The sequence below is a fragment of the Lissotriton helveticus genome, chromosome 8 (assembly GCF_964261635.1).
Source record: "Lissotriton helveticus chromosome 8, aLisHel1.1, whole genome shotgun sequence".
In the NCBI taxonomy this organism is placed as follows: domain Eukaryota; kingdom Metazoa; phylum Chordata; class Amphibia; order Caudata; family Salamandridae; genus Lissotriton; species Lissotriton helveticus.
In genome coordinates, this window is record NC_136069.1 from 1308168919 (window position 1) to 1308181120 (window position 12202).

At 44.3% G+C, this 12202-nt stretch overlaps 1 protein-coding gene across 11 annotated transcripts in view; it reads left to right on the forward strand.

The window, feature by feature from the left end:
* The window catches only part of BCOR (BCL6 corepressor), a 215033-nt gene extending 208581 nt beyond the window's left edge, over positions 1-6452 (forward strand). For all 11 annotated transcript variants that reach the window (XM_078658276.1, XM_078658273.1, XM_078658277.1 and 8 more), the window contains 4 exons: positions 350-495; positions 3023-3100; positions 3285-3432; positions 5392-6452. In XM_078658276.1, coding sequence (XP_078514402.1) covers positions 350-495; positions 3023-3100; positions 3285-3432; positions 5392-5674 — 655 coding nt within the window. In that variant the 3' untranslated portion in view covers positions 5675-6452. The remainder of the gene's footprint in view (positions 1-349; positions 496-3022; positions 3101-3284; positions 3433-5391) is intronic.
* The last annotated feature ends 5750 nt before the right edge of the window (positions 6453-12202 follow it).

Genomic DNA, 12202 nt, shown 5'->3' on the forward strand with positions numbered 1-12202 from the left:
AGTTGATGCTCCACTCGGCCCCTCCTTCCGATTACCCTTCGGTGATGAGAAAAATAATTGCTAAACGAATACCACAAATTCGGGGTAGACACCCTAACCTTTTTGGCTGTGTTATCAGAAAGGGCAGGGGTGGGGGCGTTACGTTCGCGTGGATTTGTTCAATATTCCACGGATAATTCACCATTGAAACCTTTGTTTACAGTGTCTTCCTCCCCCCCCCCCCCCATTTTTTTTTTCCTAAGTGATGTTTGTTGGTCTATGTTATGATCTAAATCAAGCCAATGATACTTGCCTGGTGGGTGTGAATACTGTCTGGCGCATCTCTAAATGCACACGTTTCTCTCCACAGACCGATCCACGACTCAGTAGAAAACGATCACCTGGAATGTGTGCGCCTCCTGCTCTCCTACGGGGCGGATCCCACCCTGGCGACCTACTCGGGCCGGACCATTGCAAAGATGACGCACAGTGAGCTGATGGAGGCCTTCCTGACAGGTGTGTATCCCAGGAGTCTGGTCTGCGACCACCCCAGGTGGCCCCTATAGAGTGTGTGTGTGCGCGCGCGCGTAATTTAAAGCCCTGCATGGAGCTGGTGCGCGGCTGGCCACACCTATGACGCAGGGTTTGGTGTATTGAAACAAAACCATACAAGGCGGTGCTTGGACTGAGTCCTTCCGACAACAGTTTAAAAATCTGCATGTGATGCAGGCCCGAAAGAAGTGGAAACCGCCTGCTGACTGTGGTAACCAGTAATACCATTCCGTCAATGCAGAGAGTGGGCCTATAATGGAAAAATCGGAACTGGAAAATGGCGCCTGTGATGACCCGGAGTCACCTGGCAGCATTAGCCCTGTCGACAGCAGGAAGCCTGGCAGCTGTTTACCTATCAGTAACGCCGCGATCCGTGAACGTTGCCACATTTCAGGGGGCGGGGCTTGCTGCTTTCCTCTCAGGTTGCACGTGTTCGTGCTCTGCAAGGTCAAGAGAAGAGCGTTGCGCTTCTTAGATCACACGAGGTCTCTCCGTGGTCCGCTGCGGTGTAGACCGTTTTGGACCGCTCCAAAGTGTAGGACTTTTTTCTGAAGCACATCGAAAGAGGGAAGGACTTTTCAAACTGGGCTGCGGGCCAGCAAAAGATTTCCCCTTCGGAATTGAGCTAAAAATATTTTCTGACGGTGATGTGAAACAGGTGCCGGACATGAGTGGTTGCACATGGCCGAGCCCCAGTTAATTCATCTGTTTGCGCATCTGGTATTGTACACATCCAGTGCCGAGCTGCGCCCTCCCTGCCTTCTGTCCTTTAACAACATATTGCTGTGGGACCACAATGCAGCCACGCGGTCCTATGATTAGTAGCCGACTGTTACCCTGTGCATGCTAGTGTGGGGGTATGGATACACCAACACGGATGCAGATCACGCAATCCTATCAACACACATATACCACCCGCACAGCTCTTCTTGCTGGAACAGCTCGGGCTTCTGACCAACCAGCCCTGAGTGCTGGGGCAGGTTTTACTCCCTTCTAATTGTATTGTATTGTAATGTAATTCTATAGCGCTTACTACCTCTGACGAGGCGTCGAAGTGCTTTTTCGGCGAGTAGCACGCTACCCCGGAACCCATACAGGATTAGTGTTTTAATGCTTCAGCACCAGCTCGGACAAATTACCTTTCCATGTGGCTCTGTGGCTCTCCGCTCTCAGCCGCTCTTTGCATGGCATGCTGCTGTCTGGAATGTTGTGCCAGGAACTCATGGGTCCGTGGTGCCTACTGCACCAGCAACCCTACCTACCCTCCACCCTTTACTAGTGTCTGCAGCAATACTACAGCCCTCTCTATTACATATTGGTGCAGCCCTAACGCTCATGTGCACCTTGCTAGTGAACACCGTGGTGCCACATTAACACACACACACACACATGTCGTTTGCTAGCCGCGCATGCTCAGATTAGCACACTCCCATCTCTCATTAATACCACTCACCCCTCCTTCCCTTATTATGAGTAACCACAGAGGTTCAACTCTAGCAGAACTCATCCACGTTTGTTGTTCTTGTTGACACACGCAATGGATTACAAGAGTCCATATTGCTAGGACACTAACACCACCATGCCGTTATCGGTAACGATGCCTCACTTGCACCCTTCTAGGCCGCGGTCTATAATATTGCCACGCGAAAGCCAGCCCACCATGTTAATCCCGTCCCTCCACCCACGCGAGCGTCGGGCATTGCCCCCGGCCAGCGCATGCCCTGCTCCTGTCCACAATGCTGTGCACGGCACAGGTCACGCTAATTACCTCGGGAGGGCGGAGCCTGCAATTATTCCCCTCTGTCCTTGTCAGAATGAATTCCCCACGTTTCGTCGCTCTTCTGAGCCCCTCGACGTGGCTCCCAGGCCGATAAAGCGCCTTATTGTTACCAGTGTCAAAAGGCCACAAACGTCCATTTGAATGATCGAAATCACGCCCCTTACCCGCCGCCTAAAAAAATCAGGCTTTTTTTGTTGCCACTTACATTGAAAGGGGTAAAGATTTAAGAGCACAAAGTCCGTGAATATCCCAGACAGGGAATGTAAAATACGTAATCGGCAAGTATTTAACAAGTGGAACAGTTTGCGGATGGAGTACTGGGCAACCAGAAAAGAAGGCCCAACCGGGGTAACCCAGACTGTAAGCTCTTCTCACTAATTAGTGCAAAGAGGCAGGCGGGGCCAGTGGCTGGGTTATTTATCAATTAAGACACTGGGACGGCGAGATTGAATACGGCTTCCTTCCACGTGGACGAATTGCGTGATCTTGGGCTGTTGTTTCATTGCTAGAGTGCTTAGAGACAGGCTGAACACAACCATTACAGTACAGAACAATGAGCATTTAAGATTCTCAGCCGAGTTGAGTGTGTGGTTTGCCGCTGGTCTGCTCTGCGCTTGCATGTTGGTGGGGGCTGCGAAGCATGCGATGACGCAGCTTGCTCAGTGTGCTGGCCTCTTGTTCTGACCTGTTTGACTCTCCCTGTCTCTTCAGAATACTTGACTGACCTGCAAGGCCGCGGTGGCGACGAGGCTGGCGGCTCCTGGGAGTTCTACGGCAGCTCTGTGTGTGGTAAGTAAATGCATGCCTTTTTTTTTCTTTGTGTGTGGGTAGTTTGCCGCAGGTTACAGGCAGGGTCGGGGGTTTCCGGGTTACTGCCTGTAGAGCGGCTGCTAGTGGAGTAGGTGAACTGCTGACTCTCATGTGCCGTGGTAGCTTCGCCTCAGTGCTGACGTGTTTCCGTCTGTTTCTCTAGAACCGAAGGATGAAACCGGGTTTGACGTCCTGGCTAACGCCCCCGGCCCCAGCGACGACGAGGATGGCTGCAGCGACGTCTTCGAGTTCGAATTCTCCGACACCCCCCTCTTGCCCTGCTACAACATCCAGGTGTCTCTCTCCCAGGGGTGAGTGGCTACGTGAAGTGCCATGGGGCGTGGAACTTTGTGTGTGGGTGGAGAGGGTTGGTTATATCCTTTTCAGTCAAAGGCCCTAACGTTTCGGGGGTCCTGGCTTGGCGCCTGCTTTGTTCCCCCCTAATGGCCTCTTACCTCTTATGGCCGTTGCCTGCGGCTTATCAAATGGCCGCCATTGTATATGGGGGGCACCGGGAGGTGCTTCAGTGTTTGCGCTGGCTCCTAAAAAGAGATGTGCAAATGGGGCTTATCTTAAGTGTTGGGACAGGAGTGGCCTTTCTTTCCACGGGGAGTAATATGTTGTGCATTGTGCTGCGCACGGCTTTATTGGTGCAAACGTGCACGATCCGGCCCTTTGTGCGGTTTCCGACCTGCGGACAATAGCTGTGGGGCCTTTCCACCCTAGAGAAGAGGGTGCGCCTTGCTCCAAGGTCACACATCCGCTCACTCCTAACTAATCCCGCTCCGAGCTGCACATACCGCTTCTCTGCAAGCCATCTCAGCAAATCATTAGAGTTCGAAAGCATTACTACATTTAGACAAACAATGTCGAACATCCAAGTGCAGCCTTAACGACCTCCTTCCTGCCTTTAATTACTGTACAAATAGAACAGCTACATTTAAAATAAAAACTAATGCACCGAATTAATCAAACATGACTATATTACAAATGCACACTCATCGCGTGTTTAAAAAAATATTACCAGGCCTTTTATAGCAGCCCTAAAAAATTCTGCTCATGGTCAAAGTTTTTCCTAACTCCTGCCCTCAAAATAACTTAATCAAAGCGGCGTTCGGTGCAGTTTTAATTTCCTCCTTTGGTACTTGTGCAGATGAGCCCAATGCACCCTCGGGCCACGAGTCCCAAAAGGAAGTGTTGGCTCACTGGACCCGGGACTCAGCTGGTGGTGCTGCTGGGCGCGGCCTGTGGGCGGCGCTGCCACACACTGACTGAAGGTGGCTTTAGGTTCCACTGCAGGGAGTTTACAAACGAAGACCAGTTTAGGGGGGATACATAGTGGTGGTTGTATTTTTTTTTTTTTTTTTTTTTTTTTTTTTTTTTTTTAAGAATAAGATTGTTTTGCGGGCGCACCTATGCGGCCTCGAAAGATGAATTGCTTCGTGTAGTTGAATGTTAATTAAGTGGTAAAGTGTTTGACTGATATAACCAGAAATTTGTGTAGGACTCTGTTAACAGACGGAAGAAGTGCGCATCCGAATGTATTTCATGGCCTTGTGAACAGCTTTAGCAGTGTTATGAGATTTTGTCAGGGCTTTAAGTGGGCCGGGGATCAACACTGGTAGATCTAAAAAGCAGGTGCTAAGATGGGGCAATTTTTGCCATCAACCCCAGTATTTTTTTTTTGTTGAATTTTTTTTTAACTCTGCAGAAGTACCCACCCATCACTGCCTTTGTCGCTTAAGAGACTCGTTATATTTTTTTCATAGTCTTATAATTTCAGAACTGAAGCATTTCAATATTCTATACAACGATGGCATAGTTGCTTATTTATCTTCTGAGATTAACAATCATTGACCAAGCCAATAATCCCGGTTTGTTGTAGGTGTATTGTTACTTGTTGCATTATATATCCGGATGCAATGACAAACCGCAAAATACCGGTCGAGCTGCACACCATGCTAAGCACAGGTTTTTAGCTTGTGTCTTTAAGCCACACCCCTAATTACACAGGCCCCTTTGAGAGCATCCCCCTCCCCCTTCTTTCATCCCACTTAAAGCCCTGGCTTTTGTACCGCACCTTCTATCACCAACATGGCACCAAAGTGCTTTGAGGTGTGCACTTCTGTGGTCTATCTATGAGTCAAGGTTAAATACAGAGGGCGGCTTAATATGTAAAAAAAAAATGTACTTGTACATTCATGTTGTGTACATTAATCTTGCGTGGGTATTCTGAAGTTAATAAAAATGTGTTTTTTTTCTCCCTCCAGACCTCGGAACTGGTTTTTATTCTCTCACGTAGTGAAGAGGCTGAAAATGTCACCCCAGGCGTTCCGTAGCAAGTTCCCCGGCGTGGAAATCGTCCCCATCTCGGAGGCCGAGTTTTACAAACAGACGTCGCTGAGTCACCTGTTCTCGTGCTCGAAGGACCTGGAAGGCTTCGACCCCGAGGGCAAGGAGCAGCTGGAAGTGGTGGAGTTTACAAGTGAACTGCAGGCCCTGCTGGGCTCCTCCCTGGAGTGGTTACACTCCGAGGCGCGCGCCACCTGGTGACGGACCAGGGCCTGACCTGTACATAGCCCAACAAACACTTGTACATATGTGCTATAAGGACCCCGATCCCTGTACAGAGAGGACACTATGGAATATGGAAACATGGCTCCTTCGTCTGAAGGAATTTCATGGCCCGAAGGAAGGACTTCTAAACATTTTTAAAACTACAAAGACTACGTTTTTAACAAAATATTATAAATATTTCCTTGGTTTTCAATGCACACACACTTTTGGGATACATTTTTGTTTTCACTAGGAACACGTCAACTTTTAAACCACATTGACTTTGCTTCATACAAAGCACTGAATACACAGGACATTTTTTGTTTTTATTAGGGTATATGATCAAGGTCTTGTGGTCTGTATGGAAGACTCAAAATGTACGGTTGTACCTGCATTTAAAAAGGCACTTCATGATATTTTTATGTTTACAAAATTACCTGCTTTGGACAGGTAAGTGGTATTGGATGTAATCCAATGATTTTTGTACTTTAAAAGAATACATCATATACCAATTAGTTGTTTGAAGTTTTGTATTCTAATTTAAATAGCTGTGTAATTTAGATTTCATACATCAGAACGGATTCTTTATATATAAATATATATATATATATAGCGTGTAAAGAAAATATATGTTTCAATATTTTATGCCCTTATTTAAAAGAAAAGTACCTTTAACTATTTTTTCTGTACTTTGTAAAATATTGAAAAATGTAACATATAATGTTGAGTTTATTTGAGACGGTGTGTGTATATATTAAACATTTTTTGAAATGTGTCTGCGATTTAAGAGTTGACTTTGTAAAACTCAAGCACAGAAGCAGTTCTTGGGAACGCTTCCCCATTCTTAATCCGTTCTCCAGTCCTTTGTTTAAATGATAAAAAACAAAAAAAAAGACGGAATACACTAGCCACAATGATTCCTTATTTAACTTCTATTACAATGCTTGGTACCAGTTAAACTACTCACAATACAACACTTTAAAGTTGGCAAATTAGTTTTCTTGTACAAACGAGTTGTGATACGTGCTACTTGCAAGATGACAGTAAAACAAAGGACTTGAAACCAGAATAGCTAGATTTTGAAAGCAGTGCCTAAAGTGAACTAGGTAGGAGGCATGTAGACCATATACTGTGCTTCAAATGGACAGAACTTCCCAGAATGGAGATGTTAGAATTGAGAGCCACAAATCATGAGGCTGTGTTTAACAGTTCTTTTGCGGTGTCACTTGGTACCCTGTGTTCTTTAGCCAGTTACATTTGTGCCGGTAACAAACTACTTCATTGGTAACCTGCTGCATGCAGAGGTGATTGAATCCTTGGGCTGGGTGTCACAGAGCAGTGGATACTGCGCTTTCGCCAAATGCTGAGGAATACTTAACTTGAGTGTGTCCGACGTGTCTGTCTGACTGGCGCATGTTTTTTATTGGACACCGGCCGGGGTGCTTCTGTTACATGGTGTGCCTCCATGTGGAAACGTTTCTAGTCAACCCTTTTAACATGAGTGATTTCCCTTACCAAGTCCGTCTTGCTTTTAAGTTTTGACGGCCAATGAGAGAGAGAATGGTTAATTACATTTCTGGCAGATGAGCTCACCAAATCCACCCGCTCTGCCCAGTTCATGCCAGCTATTGAGACACTACATAATCAATAGTTACAAGGAACTCTAAGATAACTTAGCTCTGCTGTATCCCAAAAACGCTTTTTGTGTATCCATTGTTTCGCTTTCTTGCACTTGCATGCATCATTACTGAAATTTGTACAGCACCCATTTTGCCACTTAATGGCCGTATTCTGGTAAATGTTGACTATCAAGCTGATTCTGAGATTACCATTATAATTGTCTGATTTAGCTTGAGATACTGTGATCTGGTCCTGTTCTCAGATAGGTGGCTGTCCATGTATGATTTTGGTGTCCGTTTCATGATTGTCGATTCACTATTTGCTAGGGCATCTTCCAAATCAGACCACAGCCAATTGTGTGGCAGAATGGGGATGTGAGTGGTTATGTTTGCACACGTAGCTGTATATTCTTGGTGGGGGTAAGAGTAAGTTCTATGCCTTATCTTGTTTTTGTTGACTTTATGCTCCTTTTGAAAAATGGGTCTTTTCTGGCTACGTGGTGTGCATTATTCCACCTTCTCATGGCTGGGTCCTTCATTTTTTATTTTTTGTGTAAGCTTTATTCTATAACTCAGACCATTCAATAAAATCAGATATCTATACCATAGTACAAATCTAAATACAATGCAATAAATAGATAGGTGGGCTTAGTGGGGCTATGCGGAGTGCCAAGGAGTGGAAAACCAACTCCGCACACTCCGCGTTGCCCCACTACGTGTCACCCGCCTCGCTCCCGCCCTGCTATTAACAATTAAATTACAAGCTTCAAAAACCATTTAAAAGTAAGGAAAACGGCTTACCTTAGCTGCTGCATCCCGGGGCTCCCTCATCCTCCTTCATCGCAACTTCTTCATCAAAACTGCGCATGCGCAAGCCCTCTATGCTTTGTTGCAGTATCTACCACTTTGATTTTATTCTGCTCCCCATATTTGTGCACATTTCCGGATAGCCCCTATCCTGAGGGAGTATAGTTTTTCTTTCTTACGTGTTTCTCATTTCGATTACCCATTGTGAATGTTTTAGTCAGTGGATTGGATGATTTCCAGTTTTGTAAAATCAAGGTTCTAGCTATTAATGAAGCGGTAAAAATTGTTTTTGTCGCACCGTTAAATTAGTGTTGGAGATCCCAAATAAAATTACCATAGGATTGGGGTCTATACTACATTTGAGTTGTTGTCTAACGAATTCAACAACCCTAGTCCTGTAAAATGTCAATTTTGGGCAGGAGTAAACATATGGAACCAGTCCCCTCTTAAGTGAATTCATCTAGGACACTGATGTTTCTAGGAATAATTTGTGCAATATAGTTGCCATTTTGAGAGGAATCCCTTTCGTTTAAAGCACGCCCCACGAATGGCCTTGGTGGACTATTTATTCTTGCCATTGGGTTGCCACTATGTGATAGTCTCCTGTATTTTTAGAAGAGTGCTCGGGATCACATTATCATAAATATGTTGCTGCAAAATGTGGTACCAGTTTCCGATTCCCGCCATATGTTTGATATACAACGCATAGGTGACTGCTTCAGGAAGCTGGACTTACTGGGAGTCCTTATTTCTTGACCAGGCTCGAAAGTTGAAGATAGGACAATATTAGGGTTGAGCCTTCTTCTGTTACCATGTCTAATTTGTCTTAAAGATTTCATCTCTTCTTGTAATACTAAATCTTTAATTTGATATATTCCCAGCCTTTCCCAATTCTTCAATGTCTGTAAATCGTTTGTAACTCAAGAGTTCCCAACAGTGTACCAGTTAGGTTTCTGGGTGTAAGGGTGTAAATTGATACTCCTCTTTTAATCTATTGAGTCTATCGTGGATTATGCAGGGAGTCTTATCGGTAGTGTTTAGGTAAGATTTTAGATCTGTGTTTCTTTCTAATAACATTTGATGTAGGTAGAAGTTGTAGGCGTAGTTATGTGCCGATAATACCTGTCCACACCAATCCAAGAGAGCGGCTTGGAAATATTTTTGTATATGAGGAAGCCCTAGACCATATTCTTCCGAACTCCATTGCTTTGTTGCTAATTTGGTCCGTGGTTTCTTCCTTCTCTAAATACATTCCCGAATTAATTGATCTATTTCTGTGAAATAAGTGTAAGGAATTTTGATAAGAACATCTAAAAAAACAAATCTTCCGATTAAAGGAAGATTATGCCAGCTATAGAGGATCTTGCTAACTTTATTCAATGTTGTAGTGTAATTAAGTGCGAAAAGTTGTGTAAAATATTTTGGAACCCAGATACCTAAATATCCAATAGGATTGTGTTTTGCCACCCAACTATGTCAGGAGGGCCTAGGGCAGAATCTGGTTGTTACAATTAAGTAATTGTAGTTTTAACCCTCCCAAAACCCCCGCCCACCCTTCCGGCTTCGAGAATGTTTCAATCGTTTCGAATGTTTGTTTAATATTTTCCGGTTCTGCCATAAGATAGAGGATTAAATCATCTGCGAATAATTTCAATGATGTGCCCCTGTTATTGGAGGTGTAATTAAGGGTTTTTGCAGTACCGAATTCGCTAATGGCTCAATATACAAGGTAAATGAAACCGGGGACATAGGACAGCCTTGCCGGGTTCCCCTTGGATCTCCACTGTACCATCAGTATGAGCATTAATAGCTATTTTGGCCTGGGCCTTGTATATTTTCATGAGTAGGTCTACTATCGCTGCGGTGAAATCATATTTTTTCAGAATTGCGAAAAGAATATTCCAGTTTACCATGTCAAAGGCTTTTTCTGCGTCAATCCTAATGATTGCTGCTTTTGTGTTTTTTGTGAAAGTCAGTGGCCTGGATTAGGAAGTTTGTATTATTGTTGAGAGCTTCCTGGTAAAAAGCCACATTAGTCTTTATGCACCAAACTTTGGGCGATTGAAGTATTTATTGTTGCCAGTATTTTCTTGAACATTTTATAGTAGTTATTTAAAAGACTAATGGGCCGATAAGATATGGGTATATCTGGTGGCTTCCCCGTCTTTAAAAAGCCAACTACATACAACTGCTTCGGCCAAAGTCTTGGGGATATTGCAGCCTGTCAGGATTGCAATGTATAACAAAAGCATTACATTATTTAGCTGTAGCAAAAAGATTTTCTAGAATTGGATCAGCATTCCATCGATGCCACAGTCTTTACCGCTAGGTGTATTTTTTTTATTTTTTTACGGTCTATTTCTGAAATTGGGGCTACCAGTTGGGCTTTCTGAGAGGGAGATAAATATGGTAGCATGATTCTATTAAAATCATCATTTTCTTCTAGTGGTCTAGGTGTCGGAGCTGTATATAGCCTGGTGGACATTTTGATCTTTCACATAATCAAAGAGGGATTTCACCATGGCTGTATTGCAAACATTATTTTTTTTTTTTTTTTTTTTATTTTTTTTTTTTACAGACCATGCTAGAAATTTGCCTGCTTGTTCATTTTGGTCATACCAGTTTTGGAGGCAAGTTTTTTGATTTACTATTTCCTGATCATAAAGTTTCTGATATTGACTCTGGCCTGTTTTAAATTGAGTACTGTTATTTCGGAATGGAATGAAAGATTCAATCGACTTGCCTCATCAAGATTATTTTGAAGATGTCTAGCTAATTATTTTCTTTGTTTGATTCTGGCGTTACGTGAGATTGCCTTCCCTCTGATATAAGCCTTGCAGGTGTCCCATATCGCAAAAGGTGGGGTAGATCCCACGTTTCTGATAAACTCAGCGATTAAATTATTTTCACAGATGAGGGCTGGATCAAAAATATGCAGTGTTTTGTCTGTCTATCGGTGACGCTCCCTGTGACTGAAGTTCCTTTGACCGCAGTTTACCGTGATCTCCACTACTGGGACAGAGTGGTCACAGATGGGATTAGGAATAAGCCAAGACTCCCCTTTTTCGCACTGGTGGGAAATGAAATAGAAATCCATTCTGGATGCTGTTGTATTTTTTTGAAAAACATGTGAATTCCTTACTTATGGGTGCTGAGACTGCCATGGATAGACTAGCGCGAAGTCCTGCATCATTTGATTCAAGTATCTGGTAGTTAACGGTTTATTTTGGGATTTGTTCTTATCGGGATGATTCCAAACCTAAATTCTGAAGAAAATCGAAATTCCCCTCCGATGATTATGGCTCCTTGTAAAGGGAATTACAATTTCAGCCATTTTTAGGGCTCGCGCCCTGCGTTGCACGGCGCAGCAGTGCTCGCAACGCGAGCCCTTTAGTAGGTGAAAAACCGGTGTTTGTAAGCTGCCCTAGGAATCGCACACGCTCGTGCGTGTGCTTTTCCTTTTGTGGGCAGCTATTGGCCTTTCTGTGCGTCTTTTAATGAAAGACTGCACGCAATAGGCCACAAGTGGGCGCTTTGCTCCGCCCATGGCCTATTGGTGTCTATTACGCTCACCAATAGGCCATGTGGTCACGTGTGTTGCAGTGAAGCAGACCGGGCGTGTGCATGCAACACAATTCGTCAGACTAATAAGAATAAAGAGACTGAAACCACATTAATTGTTATTCCAAAACAAACTATGTTGTTTCAACTTGGAGCTTTCAAGCAACACGGCATAACGGCTTCGCGAATAAACTTTGCCACTGCCTATAGTGTATAAATTACAGCTGTCGGACAGACACCTTCACACATTTCCACTGCTACCAAGTTAATGGTGTTCCAGCTCCTTGGTAACATTCCCTGCTCGCACCTCAGGGCTAGCATACAAGCTCTGCCCGCACACATTACTGCCACTACATGTCGGCACTGCAGTCCAGGCGCACATCACAATGAGTCAATACGAGTTTCCAGCGGCCCTTCTGCGGTCTGGTTAGTGCACATACTTCTAATACGTTTCCTCAAAAAGAAGGACTCCGAGTTTTACAGCCTGCAGTGAAATGTCGGGTGAAATAAAAGCTCGATTTTGTTTCTAAGTGCCTAA